Consider the following 21671-nt stretch of genomic DNA (forward strand, 5'->3'; position numbering starts at 1 on the left):
CCTTTGCCTTGCAGGTAAGAGAAAAAAAAATAAAAATCTGCAGCGGTTTACAACTACTATAACATGTCATTTTAAAAGTCCTTTTTAATCATTTTGCATTTGCAGCGTTTATTAATATGTCCTGGTGACCATGCTGACTTGTTTAGGCACTTCCTGTAAGAGTGACAATGCTCCGTCCCTATCTCCTTACTGTGCTCCTGTCACATAGGTTTCTGATGCAGATTATAATTAGCCAGGAGATCAGCAGTAAAAAAAAAAAAAAAAAAGTGGCCAACAGTGGCCATGGGCTTCCACTAGAACATCCAAGTGAAATCACATTATTCTCTATGGTGCCCATTCACATCAATGCAGCACAGCATGGCGCGTTTTTTGAAAAAAGTGTCTGGTGCTACTGTGGTGCGATTGCGGCATGATTGGAGCACCAAAGAGGGAACCAAGAAGAGGAGAATCTGGGCTGCTCTGTGCAAAATCTCTTTGCGAGCTCCTGTCAAACGAGCGTGCTGGAAAACCAGTATCCTATTAGCACTCATAGCCAAAGACTGCAAGCTGTGATCAGTGTGTTCTGGTGGGGGCAAAACACAATAGCTCAGTGGGGGAGATCGCTGCACTAAAATTGCTTGTGTTAGTATGGCGACCCCTGTACGTTTTTTTTTTTCGTTCACCCTGCTGGGTTGAACACCAAAATAGCTTATGGTGTGTACCCTGCATAAGCAGGATTCTTACCAATAACGACCTATTCTTACCAATAATTTTTTTTAAGTTATGCTATGTGAAATTGAAACACCTGGCCTGTCACTGGTTCCCAAAAAAGCATCAAAAATTTCCATTACGTGTCCGATCTGTCCTCCGTAATGTCGCAGTCCCGCTAAAAATCACTGATTGCCTCCATTACTAGTAAAAAAGAAATAAATAATAAAAATGCCATAAATTAATCCCCTATTTTGTAGACGCGGTAACTCTTGTGCAAGCCAATCAGTATACGTTTATTGGGATTTTTTTACCAAAAATATGTAGCAGAATACAAATTGGCCTAAACTGATGAATACATTTGTTTAACATTTTTTTTTTGGAAATGTTTTATACAGGCATACCGCGCTTTAAGTACACTCACAAGTACGGACATACCCACGAGTGTATGTAAAGTGCCTCGCACGTACTGTACAGACATTTTGCAGCCGCAGCAGAAGGAGCTGAAGTTCTGAGAGCGTAGCCCGCCCTGTTCTAGTGTGCCCCTGACACCCCCACTACAGCCCCTGACACCCCACTACACTCTAGAAGTGAAAAAAGGTATTGCTTCACTTTAAGTACATTTTCGTTTTACATACGTGCTCTGGTCCCATTGTGTATACGCTTATTGCAATTTTTTTTACCAAAAATATGTAGAAGAATACATATCGGCCTAAACTGAGGAAACATTTTATTTTTTATATATTTTTGGGGGATATTTATTATAACAAACAGTAAAAAATATTGTGTTTTTTTTTTTTTTTTTTTCAAAATTGACGCTTTTTTTGTTTATAGCGCAAAAAATAAAAACCGCAGAGGTGATCAAATACCACCAAAAGAAAGCTCTATTTGTGGGAAAAAAAAGGACATCAATTTTGTTGGTTACAACATAGCACGACCGCGCAATTGTCAGTTAAAGCGACGCAGTGCCGTATCGCAAAAAATGGCTTGGTCATTAAGGGGGTAAATCCTTCCGGGGCTGAAGTGGTTAAAGCGGATCTTCACTGCATCTGAGCATCACAAACCAATTCATTTTTAATATTCAAAGCAAACTCCCCCATCCATCCATGTCTGCATGCATTATTTTGCTGAGAAATCACTTTAAAAAAAAAAAAAAACCCCTAGCATTTCTGGCCGTCGCCATCCTGAGTAAGGGCAAATAATTCATGCAGCATTTACTTCCTGGGATCCAGATGTACGCAGGAGGGTGTGCTTGGCTGAGAAAACCCCTCTTCTCCTGAAGACTCCTGGGATGTATGACATAACTTGTCTAGGCAAGAAACCAGGAAGTAACTGAAGAAATGTAAAAATATACATTATAGAAAAAAAATTGAAAAAAGAAAAAAAGAAGAAGTTTAAAAACAAGTAAATATTATATACTTTCCTATCTATCTATTTATTAACGCTAGCAGCATCAGGATTAAAAATACTAATAATAATGTTGACTGGGAGCGTGAAGTTCCACTTTAAGGTCAAGGCTTTAAAAGGATATGTTTTCACTATTGTTCTGTATATACAAAGTAAATTCCAGACATGTGTGAACTTTGCTTTGAGCTGCTCTCTCAAATAATCCCTTCCCCTTTCGATTTTTAATCCCTCTATAAAACAGGTACAGAAATTTCAATCATGTTGCAACCACTAATGTCAAACACATTAAATAAACTGAAGTACACGTGGGGTCGGTTAATCAGGCTGCGTGTTGTGGTTTTATTTATAAAAGGTTAGAGATCAGATGAAAGCACACACCAGGCTGTAAATCTCACATAATTCCAAAGTTCAGTTAGCCACAGTGATACCCAGATTTACAAGAGGAGGTAAACACACGTCATTCTTGCATTGACTGGTTTTGCTTTACAGCTCACCTTTTTAGACGCGACACAGTCCCATAACACAGCAACCTGATACTTCTCGATTCCACCAGATCTTCCAAAGACTTTCCACATTTAAAGAATTAAGCTGGTCAAAACACCAGTACAATTTTGTTTGAAAATGCTATTTTTCAAAACGAGAGTTTGATTTCGGAGTAAAATAGAAGTTTGCTTTCACCCACGAGAAAATTTAAAATGATTATAAACCTTTGTTTTTGGGGTTTTTCCCTTAAAATAAAAAAGTAGTTATATTTCCATGCTCTGTGCAATGGTATTGCACAGAGCAGCCCCATTCCTGCTCATCTGGGATCACCCACCAGTGATGTCCTTTTTCTGCACATGCCCCCATAGTAAGCCGCTTGCTATGGGGGCACACGTGCAAATCGAGCTTCCAAACCGGGCTGTGCGCCATAGACACCTGTTGCTGCCATGCTCCCCGATTTCTCCTCTCAGGATTTGATTGACAGCAAAAGGAGCCAATGGCTCCCGCTTCAATTAGTGCAGCCAATGAGAGCAGGGAGAGGGAAGAGAACTGCAGGCAGGCACAGAGCTGGATCGAAAAAGGAATTGGGTACATGTTACGAAGGGGTAGATGGAGGGATTATATAGTGAAAGGTTTTTTTACCTTAATGCCAAGAATGCATTAAGGTAAAAAAAAAAAAAAAAAAACCCTTGAGTTTAGAACCACTTTAAAGAAGTAGGATGGAATTTTTTTCTCTAAGCTTTTGGGAAAAAAAAAAAAAAAAAAAAATCGAACATTTTCTAAATGACACCTGTTTAATACATCTAAGATTCCATTTAGATAGCAGGTCTGGACAAAATTGTAAGGGATTTTAAACAAAATCCATGATTATTAAATTAATAATTAAACAAAGAGTCCATGATAGCAGGAAAGATGATGAATGCTCAATCGAAAATTTAACCATGAGCAGCCAGCTTTACTTTTAGTGACATTGTCCTTTTGGTAACCTCCCTTACCTTCTTCTCCATTCCTGCAATCGCCAACTGTGTGGCCTTTTACAGTGCCACACAGCCTTTGTAAAGGAAACACTTAATTTGGCTCCCTTTCCTATTGCGCACAAACAAGCTCCACAGCCCTATTTATTCTAATTGATGAACAACATTTATGGAGGCAACCAGGGAAGCACAGTTCACCCTTTCAGAAATAAATGGTGCCACAGCGCCCATGAGTAGTAAGCAGAGGAGATGACCAGTAGGTTTTCTTGGCAAAGAATGTGCAGTGCTGAGCAGGACCCCAGGTGAACTGTACTCAGGGAGTGGGGCTGGTTACGTTAAAGAAGAATTTCAGGTATAAGTATTAATACATAGTTACATTGGCCGGCCTGGACCAATGGAATTATGCATACACCATTCCTGTAGGGTGCCTGTGGAAGCTGGAAATCACTGTAATAGGCTCCCCTACTCCAGTGATCTCCACTATCTTTTGGATCACGTGCAAGCGCCTGCACTGTTGAATTGTGAACACAGGAGAACAGCCTCTGGGCACAGGCATAATTCAGAGAATACTTTGCATTTTCTCAATGAATGCAAGGCATTCTCTGATTGAACGAAGTGGAGAGCATGCCATTACTGCCCTGCATCTCCACCTCATACGATCACAGAAAGTTTTGCATCCACTGAGAAAATGCAAACTGATCTCTAAACGTCACCTGTGTAAAGCAGTTAACCTCCTGTATTAACTAGCAAGGTACCCCGAAAGCTAGTGAAGATCACTGTAGTAGCGGTGTCTACTACACTGATTTCCAGCTTCTACAGAGATCCCTCAGGTAGGGTCTATGTATAGTTACATTGGTTCAATCTAGAGCAACATAGCCATGTATTAAATATCGATACCTGGAATACTTCCTAAGGGCAAAAAAGTGGAAAGTGAGGAGGAGAGAGAAAGAGAAGGGAGAAAGACTGAAGGTGGGATGGGGAGAGAAAGGGAGATGGAGAAAAAGAGAAAGGGAGATGGAGATGGAGAAAAAGAGAAAAGGGAGATGGAGAAAGAGAAAAAGAGAAAAGGGAGATGGAGAAAGAGAAAAAGAGAAAAGGGAGATGGAGAAAGAGAAAAGGGAGATGGAGAAAGAGAAAGAGAAAAGGGAGATGGAGAAAGAGAAAGAGAAAGGGAGATGGAGAAAGAGAAAAAGAGAAAGGGAGATGGAGAAAGAGAAAGAGAAAGAGAGATGGAGAAAGAGAAAGAGAAAGAGAAAGAGAGATGGAGAAAGAGAAAAAGAGAAAGGGAGATGGAGAAAGAGAAAGAGAAAGAGAGATGGAGAAAGAGAAAGAGAAAGGGAAAGGGAGATGGAGAAAGAGAAAGAGAAAGGGAGATGGAGAAAGAGAAAGAGAAAGGGAGATGGAGAAAGAGAAAGAGAAAGGGAGATGGAGAAAGAGAAAGAGAAAGGGAGATGGAGAAAGAGAAGGAGAAAGGGAGATAGAGAAAGGGGGATGGAGAAAGAGAAAGGGGGATGGAGAAAGAGAAAGGGGGATGGAGAAAGAGAAAGGGGGATGGAGAAAGAGAAAAAGAGAAAAGGGAGATGGAGAAAGAGAAAAAGAGAAAAGGGAGATGGAGAAAGAGAAAAAGAGAAAAGGGAGATGGAGAAAGAGAAAAGGGAGATGGAGAAAGAGAAAGAGAAAAGGGAGATGGAGAAAGAGAAAGAGAAAGGGAGATGGAGAAAGAGAAAAAGAGAAAGGGAGATGGAGAAAGAGAAAGAGAAAGAGAGATGGAGAAAGAGAAAGAGAAAGAGAAAGAGAGATGGAGAAAGAGAAAAAGAGAAAGGGAGATGGAGAAAGAGAAAGAGAAAGAGAGATGGAGAAAGAGAAAGAGAAAGGGAAAGGGAGATGGAGAAAGAGAAAGAGAAAGGGAGATGGAGAAAGAGAAAGAGAAAGGGAGATGGAGAAAGAGAAAGAGAAAGGGAGATGGAGAAAGAGAAAGAGAAAGGGAGATGGAGAAAGAGAAGGAGAAAGGGAGATAGAGAAAGGGGGATGGAGAAAGAGAAAGGGGGATGGAGAAAGAGAAAGGGGGATGGAGAAAGAGAAAGGGGGATGGAGAAAGAGAGAAAGGGGGATGGAGAAAGAGAAAGGGGGATGGAGATGGGGATAAAGAGAAAGGGAGATGGAGATGGAGAAAAAGAGAGATGGAGAAAAAGAGAAAGGGAGATGGAAAAAAAGAGAAAGGGAAAAGGTAACAAAAGAGAAGGGGAGAAGGTAACAAAAGAGAAGGGGAGAAACAGGAAAAGAAGATAGAACAGAGAAAACAAACTTGTAAAAATATAAGTTATAAAAAAAAAAAAAAAAAATCTTTGAAGGAAAAGTCCCATTAACAGCTCATGCTCACCTTTGCTTCTCCACTACTATATTCAGCTGCCACAATAGAAGGAAACAACTGGTACTTCTGGGTATGGGGAGCATGTGACTTCCTTTCTTTTTACATGATAGCACTGTGATTTACAGCTAGGCACTAAAGGCATCCACGCTTGTCACAAGGGGCAGGGAGATCAGCTTTGTGTCAGCTCCAAATCTCGAAGTTGTAAGTTACACAGGGCCAACTCTCTATCCTAACAATAATTATTACCGTTGGTGAGGTAGGCCATTATTGTGAACCTGTGCTTTGCCCTAATTGGGTTCACAAAAAGCTAATTTCAAAACATGATAGCTGAAAAAAAAAAACATTCTGCTTTTCCTTTTACAGCCAACCTGAAACTAAACCTGTACATTCCATTTTTCATGGCCCATCTGAAAATATCATATATAATCGGAGATAAAACTGTAAAGGGTTCTTTGTGGAAGCGGTGACTGCGGGTGTCAGCTTGCATTTGAATACATGAAGGTAGAGATGAAAATCATTACTTGGTACACTTAAGAGTGGAGCTTGCTGTAGGTGCACTGGGGCGTTTCTGCCAAGTGTTACATGGAACACAAGAAAAGGTTACTTTGTAGCGGTGACGTACAAAGCACTCGCCCTTCATGTGTCCCTTATTTTACAGAGAATCTGTGTCACTGAACAGAGGAGACAGAATAAGGCCAGTCAGCAAGCAGACCAAGCCTTGATTTTAATCATCCATTCTTCCACTGTTTAGAGTTGGCTGTCAATATCTTTGCTGAAATCTGTTAAAGATCAGCGTAATGTCATAAACCACACTAAGGAGTCACGAAGTGCACTTATCTAATTGAAAAAAAAAAAAAAGCAAAAAGTAGTCACGAAGGTCTTTTCCTGTGGCTTTGTAAATGGTGCGTGCTCAACAGACAATCTTTCCACGATTTGGGGGTGCAAAGGCGTTTAAAGGCATAGCTCCCAACTGTCCCCGATTTAGAGGGACTGTCCCTGTCCATCTTTCCTCCTCATTTGTCCCTCTGCTCTCTGTACAAGCTATAATTCTGATCTACAGTATATAGCTATATATAAAATACACTATTTATCATTCAAAAAGTGTTTCCCAGAGCTAAACCTCTCATCCAATTTCTAAATCGCTGTATTTGTAAATTTCAAAAGCCAGTATAAAGGAATAGTAGTGGTAAAAAAAAAAAAAGCACTTGTGGGTTTAACTAATCTTTTTTGTACGATTCTCCTTTTAAAGGGGGCGTGGCAGAAGGTATTACCCAAATGTAACCACACATTTCCCTCCACATCCTGGGGGGGGGGGGGCTCGGCAACGCATCGATCGCAGCCCACCTGTCGACTGCCTGTAGGTGACAGATGGACCGCGAACAGGTTCCTGCGCCGCTGACCCCCACTTTCTTGGTGCCGGTCCTTGTCTTTCCTCTCAGCCTCCTCCACGCCTTCTATGTCCTGGTCTCTCTCTAGCCTCCTCTCTGTTCTATGTCCTGGTCCCTCTCTCCTGTCTCCAGCCTCCTCTCCACCGCTGTTATCAGTGAACAGCGGAGACCGGGAGGCAGCACAGCTTAGGACAGAGGGCAGGGGGAGGAGCCTGCCAATTTGACTTTTTAGGTTAAACTGCTGGTGATTGGTTGCTAGGCCACAGGGTGGTCCTAATTAACCAATCACTAGCTTGTTAATATAAAAAGTGACTCTGACAGCTCCCTCCCTCTGTCCAAAATTGTGCTGGCTCCCGGTCTCCTGTGGAAACAGGTAAGACACTGCTATGGGAGGGAAGGGGGGCCAGAAGTTACTGCTATAGAGGATTGGGGGGGGCAGAAGACACCACTGTGTGTGTTGTGAAGGGAGCTGAGGACACTGTTATGGGCAGGGTCACCCCCATAGCAGTGTCCTCTACCACCCTTCACATCAACCCCTAACCCCTCTGAACCCTGCATTCTGAGCGCAATGCACTCCTGAACCATGCATTCTGAGCGGTAAAGCGCCACTGTATAAATGCCAATGGTCCCAAAAATGTGTCAAAATTGTCCGACGTGTTCGCCATAATGTCGCGGTCCCAATAAAAAAAACGCAGATCACCGCCATTACTAGTAAAAAAAAATTAATAATAAAAATGCCATAACACTATCCCCTATTTTGTAGACGCTATAACTTTCGCGCAAACCAATCAATATACGCTTATTGCGATTTTTTTTTACCAAAAATATGTAGAAGAATACATATCGGTCTAAACTGAGGAAAAACTGTATTTTTTATATATTTTTGGGGGATATTTATTATAGCAAAAAGTAAAAAATATTGTTTTTTTTTTTTTCAAAATTGACGCTTTTTTGTTTATAGCGCAAAAAATAAAAACCGCAGAGGTGATCAAATACCACCAAAAGAAAGCTCTATTTGTGGGGAAAAAAGAACATCAATTTTGTTTGGGTGCAACGTCGCACGACCGCGCAATTGTTAGTTAAATCGGTGCAGTGCCGAATCACAAAAAGTGCTCTGGTCAGGAAGGGGGTAAAATCTTCCGGGACTGAATCGGTTAAAAAAAATAAACAAACAAAAGTACCCATGCAGCAGCCAAAGCAGGATGGGGACAGCAGTATGGACTGTCAGCTCGCAGCGCCTTACATCTACCTGTCACTCAGCCACAGATAGCGAGGTCGTACTCCATTCTTCTGCTCTGTGGCTGAGTGACAGACCCAGCCGGGAGTTCGCCTTGCGCTCGCGGGTGTCCGGGAGAACGCAGCCAAATGCAGGAGACCCCGTGGCTCACGGGAAGACTTTGGATGTCTGACTTGAGGACTGAGGTTGAGAACCACTGTTCTATAGGGATGTTGGCACAATCCGTTATTTAAGACCAGTATCTAACTGCCCCCCTTGTTGCACAATTCTTTTATAGCTGCTGACGGATGGACTTTCAATTAGTCAAACAAGGTTTCAGTCACTGAACAATGCCTGCAACTTTAAATGTGTGCCACACACAGCAGGTTCATTAACTTTTACTGTTCCTTCAGTCCCCTCCCCCACCACAGATACAAAAAGACAGGTGAGCGAGCTTTCCAAAGTCATGCAGGTAATAAATGCACTTCTGTATCTAAGCCCATATAAAAACTCAGCCTAAACCGGCCATAGACAGTTCCAATCTCAGCTGCTTCAGCAGGGACAGGCCAAGAATTCAACCATATATTGTCAAGCTGATCGTTCAACTTGCGTACAATCGTTTTATGCGACTATTGCCAGCGGCTATTATAGCCGCTAGCAATATTCATTGTGTTCTTCCAGTAGGGATGGCTCCCCCCTCCAACCAAGAGAACAAAATTGCTCCACGGGAGAGATTCCCCCATTACCATTGACTGTGTTGATGGGGGAAATTAAGCGATTTTCTTTCCTGCAACGTTTCCATCTATGGACGGATTTACCAATAGTTGTTCTACAAAACTTAAAACTGAACTACAGAATAAAATATTGTCCAAATATAATTACTGATAATTAGATGTGGTGGCTGCATCGGTTTTCTGTTCTTTGGCTTTTGTTTGCCCTCTGTCTTCACCTGGTGATTTGACCAGTTACACACCTTCTCTGTTAGTGAGACACAAATCTGGAGGAATGAGCACTTGAGGCAGAGCAGACAGCAGCATTGTCAGTCTAGGGGAAGATAGTGTTACATGTGTTAGCAGATCTAGATACACTAACAAACTCCAGCTCTCACTCTTTATAATCAGTTCTAGCAAACTTTTCTTATCCTTTTGGGATAAAGTTTTACATGAATAAATAAAAGCCGATCATTTTAATCACCCCTGTCAGTGTTAAGTGGTTTGTCTTATCCATGTGAACTAATACTAGGGTTGCACCGATACAGAGCATTTGCACAAGTACTTATACTCGTGCAGATGCTCCCGATGCTTGATACCTGGGAGTAAAGAGGCACTCCCGGAAGTCAGTGGGCGGAGAGAGCAGAGCAGAGAGGGCGGAGCAGAGAGCGAGTCCTCATCAGGCTGACAGCAGTGGAAGGTAAGCTGGCCGGGGTGCAGGGTTCTGTCAGAATCGGCGACCCGGGCTGTCGCATTCAGTAACGGAAGTGACGTTCCGTGTCTCCGTCAGAGGCTAAACACCACAACGCCCATCTTGGTACACCCTGCACTTGGCCGCAGTAGGCCTGCAGTGGACATCTTGTTACACCCAGCCCATATAGTTCACTAACTATATGGGCTGGGTGTAACAAGATGTCCACTGCTGCCTTCTGACTGTAGGCTTACTGCGGCCGAATGCAGGGTGTACCAAGATGGACGTTGTAGCATTTGTACTAGGCTGCTACTACTACTAGCATTGCAAAATCTTGTTGTTTGAATTGTTATTGTCTCACTCTCATCTCATCATTTATTATGCCAGCAATTGCCCGTCTGTGCGTTCCCATTAGTGTAACCTATCAGTGCCACCTATCACTGCAGTCTATCAGTGCCCATCAGTGCCTCCTCACCAGCCCCATCATCTGTGCCCATCAGTGCAGCCTCATCAGTGAAGGAGAAAAATCACTTATTTACAAAATTGTGCTTTGAGAACTGTCACATGACATTAAAAAAAAAAAAAAAAAGTATCGGTAATCGGCATCGGCAAGTACCTGAAAAAAGTATCGGTACTTGTACTTGGTCTTAAAAAAGTGGTATCGGTGAAACCCTAACTAACTAATACATTCTGCTGCAGATCTTGAGCTTGTGAAAAACAACAGACTTGCTGGCTGGATCACCAGATGAACATAGAAGAAAAAAAACCTAAAAAAAAGGAAACTGATGCAGCCGTCACACCTAAAAATTGGTAAGCTGCTATGTAATGTCTGCTTTTGGGTTTAATACTGCTTTAAAAGCGGTAAAAAAACAACTGCTTAGTAGGCACCATATAGTATCTTCCCTTATGTATACCTGCAGGGTCACAGTGCATACTAGAGCTGCACGATTCTGGCTAAAATGAGAATCACGATTTTTTTGCTTAGAGGATAGATCACGATTCTCTCACAATTCTTTTACGAAGGAAAAGAAAGGAGAATCATTCTAGAGCAATATCTGTATAATTCATGGACTCTTAATTATTAATGCTTGTGGTATCCTAGGAAGTAATTCACTGCAATCTATAAACATGACTCGGAAATACCAGATCTACCTGAAGAAACCACACAATAGTCATATTCACGTGCATTTAGGTAGGCTGATAATTGGAGGCCTACCAGTTGTTTTCAAATAAGATCGCCACACACCACTAGTTTATCTAAAGCGGTGATAAAATCTAACATCATTACCTCATTAGAAATACCACAACCCTCTCTATGATACAGAATTTTATAGTCCATTTATACCTTTAACTGCTAGGTGTGTGCACACCAATCTGAAATGTCGCTCCTCTTTCCTCATTCATGCTCAGCAGCACTTAACCAGAAAAAAAAAGCTCTGCTCCCATGATAAAATACAAATTGTCCTTTGCTGTAAAATGCTGGCCATACACAGATAGATCCCATTTGGTATAAAGCAATCTTTCTGATGGATTCTAGCAATTATCAACCAGGCGCGGGCTTTGTAGGCAGATATAACAAAAGTGGAGCGGAGAGCTCCTTTATTAACGTTCTTCACTGACAACTGTAAAAGATGATTTTCATAAAGAGACACAAATCCATAATTAGGAGTTATTACAAGAAGAGATGTATTATTAATGGGAGAATAAAGGTATTAGCTGTATTATTAATGGAGACTGTAAGCCATACAGATTGCAATACATTGTAGAGTGTTGTCATCTCGCATAGAGAAAAGGTACCTACAGGAAACCCTCAGCTGGCTGTTTAGGGTCAGAATTAGTAACTTTTGTTTATAAGCTACTCTACAACCTTAGCTGACTCTTCCTGGACAAGTCTGCTTGGGGGACAGCTTGTTAAATGCAACTAATTCTTCCAACAATTCCCCTGACAGGCCAAGGTGCCTGAAAGATGCCCCACAGACCTGGAAGAGTGCTTCACCGATAGCATAAAGACTTCTCAGGGGTGCCAAAATAGAACAACAGAGGCCCTGGAGGGAGGGGATTACCGTAATAGGGCAGCACAAAAGTCCCTCGAGAATGCTTTAAAAAAACAAAAAAGCACCTCAGGGTACCAGAATGATAACATACAAGTCCTAGGATGGGTGCAAGCATCACACATGGGCCCGAGGGGAGCGTGAAGAGGATAACATATAGACCCAGGGAGTGTGCCAGTTGAATGGCACAAGGACACATTAGTGACACCTGAGTGGTACCACACAGACCCCCATGGCTGCCAAAAAGGTTGTCTATTGACCCCCAGGGCTACCTAGAGAACAGCATGCAGCTACAAGTACGACACGCAGACTTCCCCTCCAGGACCACTAGAAAGGAGGCACACAGGCCTTCCAGGACTGTCAAAAAGGGAGATACACAGGCCATCCAAGAGAGCCAAAAGGGGGGGGGGGGGGACACACAGACTATCCAGGACAGCAAAAGGGGGGGGGCACACAGACTATCCAGGACAGCAAAAAGGGGGGACAAGCTATTAAGGACAGTCAAAAAAGGGGCACACGGACTATTCAGGACAACCAAAAGGGGGGGCACTCACACTATTCAGGACAACCAAAAGGGGAGCGCACCTACACTATTCAGGACAACCAAAAGGGGGGCACACACATTATCCAGGACAACCAAAAGGGGGGCACACACACTATCCAGGACAACCAAAAGGGGGGCACACACACTATCCAGGACAACCAAAAGGGGGGCGCACACACTATCCAGCACAGCCAAAGGGGGGGGGGGGAACACACTATCCAGCACAGCCAAAGGGGGGGAAACACACACTATCCAGCACAGCAAAAGGGGGGGGGGGGGACACACACTATCCAGCACAGCCAAAAGGGGGTGCACACAACATCCAGCACAGCCAAAAGGGCTGGGCAACACACATTATCCAACACAGCCAAAGGGGGGAACCACACACTCCAGGACAGCCAAAGGGGGGGCGCACACACTCCAGGACAGCCAAAGGGAGGGGCGCACACACTCCAGGACAGCCAAAGGGGGGGGCGCACACACTCCAGGACAGCCAAAGGGGGGGGCGCACACACTCCAGGACAGCCAAAGGGGGGGGTGCACACACTCCAGGACAGCCAAAGGGGGGGGCGCACACACTATCCAGGACAGCCAAAGGGGGGGCGCACACACTATCCAGGACAGCCAAAGGGGGGGGGGGGGGCGCACACACTATCCAGGACAGCCAAAGGGGAGGACACATGCACACACACTATCCAGGACAGCTAAAAGGGGGGGCACACACACTATCCAGGAGAGCCAAAGGAGGGGCACACACACTATCAAGGACAGCCAAAGGGGGGCACACACACTATCAAGGACAGCCAAAGGGGGGCACACACACTATCAAGGACAGCCAAAGGGGGGCACACACACACACCCACCATACAGGACAGCCAAAGGGGGAGGGGGCACACACACTATACAGGACAGCCAAAGGGGGGGGCACACACACTATACAGGACAGCCAAAGGGGGGACACACACACACACACACACTATACAAGACAGCCAAAGGGGGGGCACACGCACACTATACAGGACAGCCAAAGGCGGGGCACACACACACTATACAGGACAGCCAAAGGCGGGGCACACACACACTATACAGGACAGCCAAAGGGGGGGCACACACACTATACAGGACAGCCAAAAGTGGAGGAACACACACACACACACACACACACACTATACAGGACAGCCAAAAGGGGAGGGACACACACACTATACAGGACAGCCAAAAGGGGCGGGACACACACACCACACACTATACAGGACAGCCAAAAGGGGAGGGACACACACACACACACACACACACACACACACACACACACACACTATACAGGACAGCCAAAAGGGGAGGGACACACACACACACACACACACACACTATACAGGACAGCCAAAAGGGGAGGGACACACACACACACACACACACACTATACAGGACAGCCAAAAGGGGAGGGACACACACACACACACACACACACACACACACTATACAGGACAGCCAAAAGGGGAGGGACACACACACACACACACTATACAGGACAGCCAAAAGGGGAGGGGGACACACACACACACACTATACAGGACAGCCAAAAGGGGAGGGGGACACACACACACACACTATACAGGACAGCCAAAAGGGGAGGGGGACACACACACACACTATGCAGGACAGCCAAAAGGGGAGGGGGACACACACACACACTATACAGGACAGCCAAAAGGGGAGGGACACACACACACTATACAGGACAGCCAAAAGGGGAGGGGGACACACACACACACTATACAGGACAGCCAAAAGGGGAGGGACACACACACACACTATACAGGACAGCCAAAGGGGGGGGGGGGGGGGGGAACACACACACACTATACAGGACAGCCAAAGGGGGGGGGGGGAACACACACACTATACAGGACAGCCAAAGGGGGGACACACACACACACACTATACAGGACAGCCAAAGTGGGGGGGGGGGGCACACACACACTATACAGGACAGCCAAAGTGGGGGGGGGGCACACACACACTATACAGGACAGCCAAAGTGGGGGGGGGGGGCACACACACACATTATACAGGACAGCCAAAAGGGGATGGACACACACACACACATTATACAGAACAGCCAAAAGGGGATGGACACACGCACACACACACTATACAGGACAGCCAAAAGGGGAGGGACACACACACACACACACACACACTATACAGGACAGCCAAAAGGGGAGGGACACACACACACTATACAGGACAGCCAAAAGGGGAGGGACACACACACACTATACAGGACAGCCAAAAGGGGAGGGACACACACACACACTATACAGGACAGCCAAAAGGGGAGGGACACACACACTACACAGGACAGCCAAGGGTGAGGGGAAACACACACTATACAGGGCAGCCAAAGGGGGGGGGGGGGGGAGAGACACACACTATACAGGACAGCCAAGGGGGAGGGGAAACACACACTATACAGGGCAGCCAAAAGGGGGGGGGAGACACACTATACAGGGCAGCCAAAGGGGGGGTGACACACACTATACAGGGCAGCCAAAGGGGGGGTGACACACACTATACAGGGCAGCCAAAGGGGGGGTGACACACACTATACAGGACAGCCAAAGGGGAGGGACACACACACTATACAGGACAGCCAAAGGGGAGGGACACACACACTATACAGGACAGCCAAAGGGGACACACACACACACTATCCAGGACAGCCAAAGGGGGGGGCACACACACTATCCAGGACAGCCAAAGGGGGGGGCACACACACTATCCAGGACAACCAAAGGGGGGGGGGCACACACACTATCCAGGACAACCAAAGGGGGGGGCACACACACACTATCCAGGACAACCAAAGGGGGGGGGCACACACACACTATCCAGGACAGCCAAAAGGGGGGGCACACACACACTATCCAGGACAGCCAAAAGGGGGGCACACACACTATCCAGGAGAATAGGACCCCTGGCAGTGCCAGAAAGGCAAAACATAGACATGAGCTATGCCCCAGCAGTGATACAGTGAAAGGAGTATCACAGCAATGGTACATGGACAGGAAGGTGAGCCAGTGTTACTATTTCAGCCAACACAAAGAAAACCTGAGATTAGTCTTCCCCCTCCATAATTTAGATCAGATTTCATTATGCTGGCATCAACACCACCCTGGAATACAAAAAAGCAAAACAAAACCTGTGCACATTCACATTAGCGAGAGGCCAGACAGCACTCGTCAATGACATCATGTTTTTTAAACAGATCTGGCAGACACGAAGACACAGCCAAGCCCAAGAAACCTGACCCATACCGGAGAGTCTAAAAAACATCCAGAACATTATTATCATTACAACGCAAACTGATAATCTTGAAAAGTTCAGATTCCTAGACAGTGAGCAACAGCCCAATCTTGGTACTGGGTGATGCCAGCTCTGGGATGGAGCCATTGGCACTGGAGCAAGCTGGCCGTAGATAAAGACACCTCATCAACTGCTTAACTTGTGTTGGAGGGCTGGGTCAGACCTTGAATGGACAGTGCTGAATTTATGAAAGGGCAAAAGGGGCAATTGCCCTGGGCTGCCCCCCACCCCCAGTTTCTCTTTTTAAAGTGTATCTTGGAAGTAATATTTTGCCTGCCATCATTTGTAAAAGCTTTTCCTCTGGCATATTTTTTAAGCCTTAGGCCTCTTTCACAGGGGCTTTCCGATCAGGTCCACCTGTCAGTTTCTCAGACGGACCTGATCGGACGCTCCATTCACCTCTATGGGGCAGCGGATGACAGCAGTGACATGTCCGCTGACACCCGCTGCGATCCGATCCTGTTCGTGAAATCCAGACAAACGGCGACCCTATTTTCCATCCATCTGGCGAATCGGATCGGATAAAAAAGGACAGGCGGTCCGTTTTCATCCAAATCTCCCCATAGAAGACAGCGGGGGTCTGACAGGTCTGTCTCTGCACAGTGAGTGGAGGTGGACCTGTCATCCACCAGCTCAGCGGGGATCAGCGAATCGATCTCCCATTGAGCAAAACGGAGTCCATCGGGTGGAAAGCTCCATGTGAAAAGACCCTTAAGCAAATTTTTGGTGGCCCAAGCAAACCACACATGTAGCACTTACTGTCTTAAAGAAGGTAGGTTACGATTGCATGCATGTGACCTCATAATGACGTTTTGTAATGCATTTTTTTAAAATGAAAGTGAACCAATTTCAGTTATTGACTTGTTAGTTCGAGAGAAAAGTCAGCTATTGAGGAAATATTATGTAGAGCCAGGTCTAGGCATATGGGGGCGTTGATTGGCTGTGAATTTGAATTCCTGTGTATGGGGGTTGCCAACAAACTTAAAGTGCCCTGGGGCCCCTAAGGTCCAAAATCTGGTCCTGTTTACAGAGACAGTTAGGTTAGAGAGGGGTTAATCTGTGGATAGCTGTCATCTCTCTCCGCCTCTTATAACATGCCTGGCTGTAGTAAATTCCTTAAAAAAAAAAAAAAAAAAAGGGTGAGGAAGGAAATAATTGATCAGAGGATTCCTCTGGCGTAGGCGAGCAACAACACGGTGACAGGGGACCTTGGGCACACCAGTCACCGCCAGTCACAGATGTCACCCTTGGACCCTCAAACCCCACAGCGTGACATCATGTTTACGAAGCCCATTCCAATTTCCTGTTGTCACGTCACCCTCCCACTTCAATATACAGCTGGGCAAAACACATTGTCATACTTTCCCCCCAGCAATTAAAACATCTATTCCCTCTAACCCATTTAGCACCCACCGCCACTGTTTCGTCCCTTGTGCCCAGTGCCTTTAGTGTGCTGCTGGCATCGCCCTCCCACACCTCTTAGGAGTCTTTGGATTCTCTTTATGATCATGTCTCCCCTATAAAATGATTTATAGTTAGTCCTTACTACCCCTATTTATAGGGAGCAGCGAGAAACCAGAAGAGCTCCGTTTCAAAGCACGCTCACCCCCAGCAACCAGTCAGATGTGACCTCATGTGTGCGCACAAGGCGACCACTGACGGGTTGCTAGGGGTTTCTGCAGCGTCTGGCACAGCCAGGAGGTGGACGAGAAGGATCACAATGATATAAAACAGACCTGGAGAGATGTTTCAGGATTTGCTTCTTGATAATCCCAGCCATGGTGCAGGGGAAGAGGGCAGGATCAGCAGCAGAGGAGGAGGAGAGTCCTAGGGGGGGTCCTCATCTAGACACAGGGTTCTGCCTGTCCCTCCATAGTCACACAGAGGGGACAGGCTCCAGGTAGGGGGGCTCAGAGACACGGTGTCCAGGGGAAAGAGGCACACACCATCACACAGCGTCCATCTTAGCTGCACCATCACCTAGAGACAGGCAGCAGGAGGAGGTACACAGTGACTCATGGAGGGAGGGTGGAGGAGAGGCTGCACAATGGTAGGGGGAGGATAACCCTTTCATGGCCTGAGCTGCTGCTCCTGGGGGGGGGGGGGGGGAGTACTGCACAACTTCCCACTCCATGCCACTGCCCCTGGCTTACAAAAAGAAGAAAATGTGTATATATATATATATATATATATATATATATATATATATATATATACACATACACATACCGTATATACATGCATTAAAACTTTTTTTATTTAAAAACAAATTAATAAATAATAAAAAAATCTAATGATAAAAAAATTATTTTGATTATATTTTATATATATGTATATATATATATATATATATATATATATATATATATTGAAAATATTTGTGTTATGATTTTTTTTTTTTTATTATTTATTATTTACATATTTTTTAAATAAAAAAAGTTTGCATGTATATATGGTATGTGTGTGTGTGTATATACAGGCATACCCCACTTTTAAGTACACAATGGGGTTTATTTACAAAAGCTGGAAAGTGCAAAATCAGGCTCACTTCTGCATAGCATTCAATGAGCTTCTAACCCGAGCTTGTTCAATTAGGCGTTGGTAATTAGGCTCCATTCACACTAACGCGTTTTTTGATGCATTTTGCATTTTGCAGAAATGCATGGGAATTTTTTAACATGGGTTCCTATGGAACATGTTCACATCAATGCATTTTTGTACCTCTGCGTTTTCGGAAAGGGTCAGGGAATTTTTTTTCATGCAAAATGCAGCGTTTTGCATGTAATAGAATTCAATGGACCAGCATCAAAAGCGCAAGTACAGCGTTTTTACAGCATTTTTACAGCGTTTTTGCAGCGTTTTGCGTTTTTGGCGTTTTTTTTTTTTTTAGACCGTATACAGTCTAAAAAAAACCGTAAAAAAAAAAAAACGCAAAACGCCACAAAAACGCTGTAAAAACACTGCTCAAAAACGTGGCAAGCACCACAAAAAACAATCAAAAGCAACATGCATAGATGTGAATCGAGCCTAAAACCTGGAAGCTCATTGGTTTCTATGCAGAAGTGAGCCTGATTTTGCACTTTCCAGCTTTAGTAAATAAACCCCATTGCGTACTTAAAAGTGGGGTATGCCTGTATATATATATTACACACACTGTATATGCTCACATACTACATTTTTTTTAATGTAAAAAAAAAATGTAAATAATAAAAAAAATGTAATCATAACAAAAATTATTTTGATTATATAATATAATATAATAATATATATATATATATATATTATTATTATACAGGATTTATATAGCGCCAACAGTTTACGTAGCGCTTTACAACTTGAGGGTAGACAGTACAAATACAATACACTTTGATACAGTAGGAATCAGAGGGCCCTGCTCCTTAGAGCTTATAATCTAAGAGGGAAGGTCAAAAGATACAAGAGGTAATAACTGTGGGTGATGTGCTGATTGAGAAGATAAATGTACAGTTGTTAGGTGGGGGCCAGATAGGCTTCTCTGAAGAGATGAGTTTTCAGGGATGGTCTGAAAGTGGATAAAGTAGGAGAAAATCGGACGGATTGGGGTAGAGCATTCCAGAGGATGGGGGAGGCTCTGGAGAAGTCCTGAAGGCGAGCATGGGATGAGGTGACAAGGGAGTTTGAGAGCAGGAGGTCTTGGGAGGAGCGAAGAGAACGATTAGGTTGGTATTTTGTGACTAGGTTAGAGATGTAGCTGGGGGCCAGGTTGTGGATGGCTTTGTAAGTTATAGTAAGTATCTTGAATTTAATTCGGTGATTGAGTGGCAGCCAATGGAGGGATTGGCAGAGGGGTGTAGCAGACGCTGAGCGGTTTGTGTGGTGGATGAGCCTGGCAGCAGCGTTCATGATGGACTGAAGTGGGGATAGCCTATTTAGAGGTAAACCAATGAGGAGGGAGTTGCAGTAGTCGAGGCGGGAGATGACCAGGGAGTGGATTAGAAGCTTTGTGGTGACATTGGTTAGGAAGGGGCGTATCTTGGAGATGTTGCGGAGATTGAGGTGGCAAGCTTTGGATAGTGATAGAATGTGGGGTCGAAAGGTTAGTTCAGAGTCCAGGATTACACCTAGGACCCTGGCGTGGGGAGATGGGTTGATAGTTGAGCCGTTGATATTGACAGGGAAAGCAGGGGAAGTGGCACCTGAGAGAGGAAATATCATGAGCTCGGTTTTGGATAGGTTGAGTTTGAGGTAGTGATGTGACATCCAGGCTGATATGTCTGCTAGTAAGTTGGTAATGCGTGAGGAGACAGATGCAGAGAGCTGGGGGCTGGAGAGATAGATTTGGGTGTCATCAGCGTAGAGATGATATTGAAAGCCATGGGAGGCAATCAACTGACCCAAGGAGGTGGTGTAGATTGAGAAAAGGAGAGGTCCAAGAACAGAACCTTGGGGGACCCCAACGGAAAAAGGAAGAGGAGAGGAGGAAGTAGAGTTGTATGTGACACTGAAGGAGCGGTGTAATAGGTAGGATGTGAACCAGGGAAGAGTACAGTCACGGAGACCAAAGGAGTGGAGTTTTTTGAGGAGGAGGGGGTGGTCCACTGTGTCAAAGGCAGCAGAGAGATCCAGGAGAAGTAGTACAGAATAGTGTCCATTGGCTTTAGCCATTAGTAGGTCATTTGAGAGTTTAAGGAGAGCAGTTTCCGTGGAGTGTTGAGGGCGAAAACCGGACTGGAGGGGATCTAGAAGTTTATTCATGGTCAGATGGTCGCTTAGTCGGATGTAGACCAGTCTTTCAAGAAGTTTGGAGGAGAAGGAGAGTAAGGAGATTGGACGTAAGTTGTTGAGATTGGTGGGATCCAGTGAGGGCTTTTTTAGAATGGGGATGACTAGCGCATGTTTTAGAGAGTTTGGGAAGATGCCACAGGAGAGGGAGAGGTTAAAAATGTGAGTTAGAGAGTGTAGAATCGAGTCAGAGGGTGAGTGTAGCATTTGCGAGGGAACAGGATCCAGGGGGCAAGTGGTTAGATGGGTGCTAGATAAAAGTTTAGCAACCTCAGTAATAGTAGCAGGGTTGAATGAGGGAAGTAATGATTGTATCTGTGGACATGGGGTGTTGCATGGGGGAGGTTTTTGCGCATTGGTGATCTCTTCATGAATTGTATCAATCTTAGTTTTGAAGTGATTGGCAATCTCCTGGGCAGTGAGTGTGTTGGTGGGTGGAGGCAGTGGGGGCAGAGTAGAGTATTGAAGGTAGAGAAGAGTTGACGTGGACTGGATGAGAAGGTGTTAATGAGTGTGATAAAGTAGGTCTGTTTGGCAGTGTGAAGGCAGGAGTAGTATTTTAGGAGGGCAGATTTATATTGTGTGAAGTCTTCCTGGGTCTTAGTCTTATGCCACAGGCGCTCAAGAGCGCGGCTACGTTTTCTGAGACTTCTGGTGTCATCTGTTTGCCAGGGTTATAGCAGTCGGGGCCTAATTCTGCGTGTAGTGAGGGGGGCAAGCTTGTCAAGGGAGGAAGACAGTGAGCTGTTGTAGATGAAAGTAGCTTGGTTGGGGCAGGACAGAGGTGAGATTTTGTCATAGAGGTGATCAGTAGCAGAGTAGAGAAGAGAAGGGTTGAGGTGGCGAAGTATATATATGATCAAAATATTTTTGTTGTGATTTAATTTTTGTAAATTATTTATTATTTACATATTTTTTAAATAAAAAAAGTTTGTATGTATATACGATATGTGTGTGTGTGTATATATATATATATGTAGCACTGGTAGATTTGCGATCTACCATCTGATAGGTAAATTTAG

At 44.8% G+C, this 21671-nt stretch overlaps 1 protein-coding gene across 2 annotated transcripts in view; it reads right to left on the bottom strand.

The window, feature by feature from the left end:
• Positions 1-17910, bottom strand: part of BLTP3B (bridge-like lipid transfer protein family member 3B) — a 156772-nt gene extending 138862 nt beyond the window's left edge. Inside the window, exon 1 of one of the 2 annotated variants that reach the window (XM_073621200.1) lies at positions 17625-17908. In XM_073621200.1, the coding sequence (XP_073477301.1) occupies positions 17625-17668 (44 nt within the window). In that variant the 5' untranslated portion in view covers positions 17669-17908. Of the gene's footprint in view, positions 1-17624 lie in introns of both variants that reach the window. The other variant, XM_073621201.1, reaches the window with a different exon arrangement.
• Positions 17911-21671: the final 3761 nt, after the last annotated feature.

The sequence above is a fragment of the Aquarana catesbeiana genome, linkage group LG03 (genome assembly GCF_042186555.1).
Source record: "Aquarana catesbeiana isolate 2022-GZ linkage group LG03, ASM4218655v1, whole genome shotgun sequence".
Taxonomy (NCBI): domain Eukaryota; kingdom Metazoa; phylum Chordata; class Amphibia; order Anura; family Ranidae; genus Aquarana; species Aquarana catesbeiana.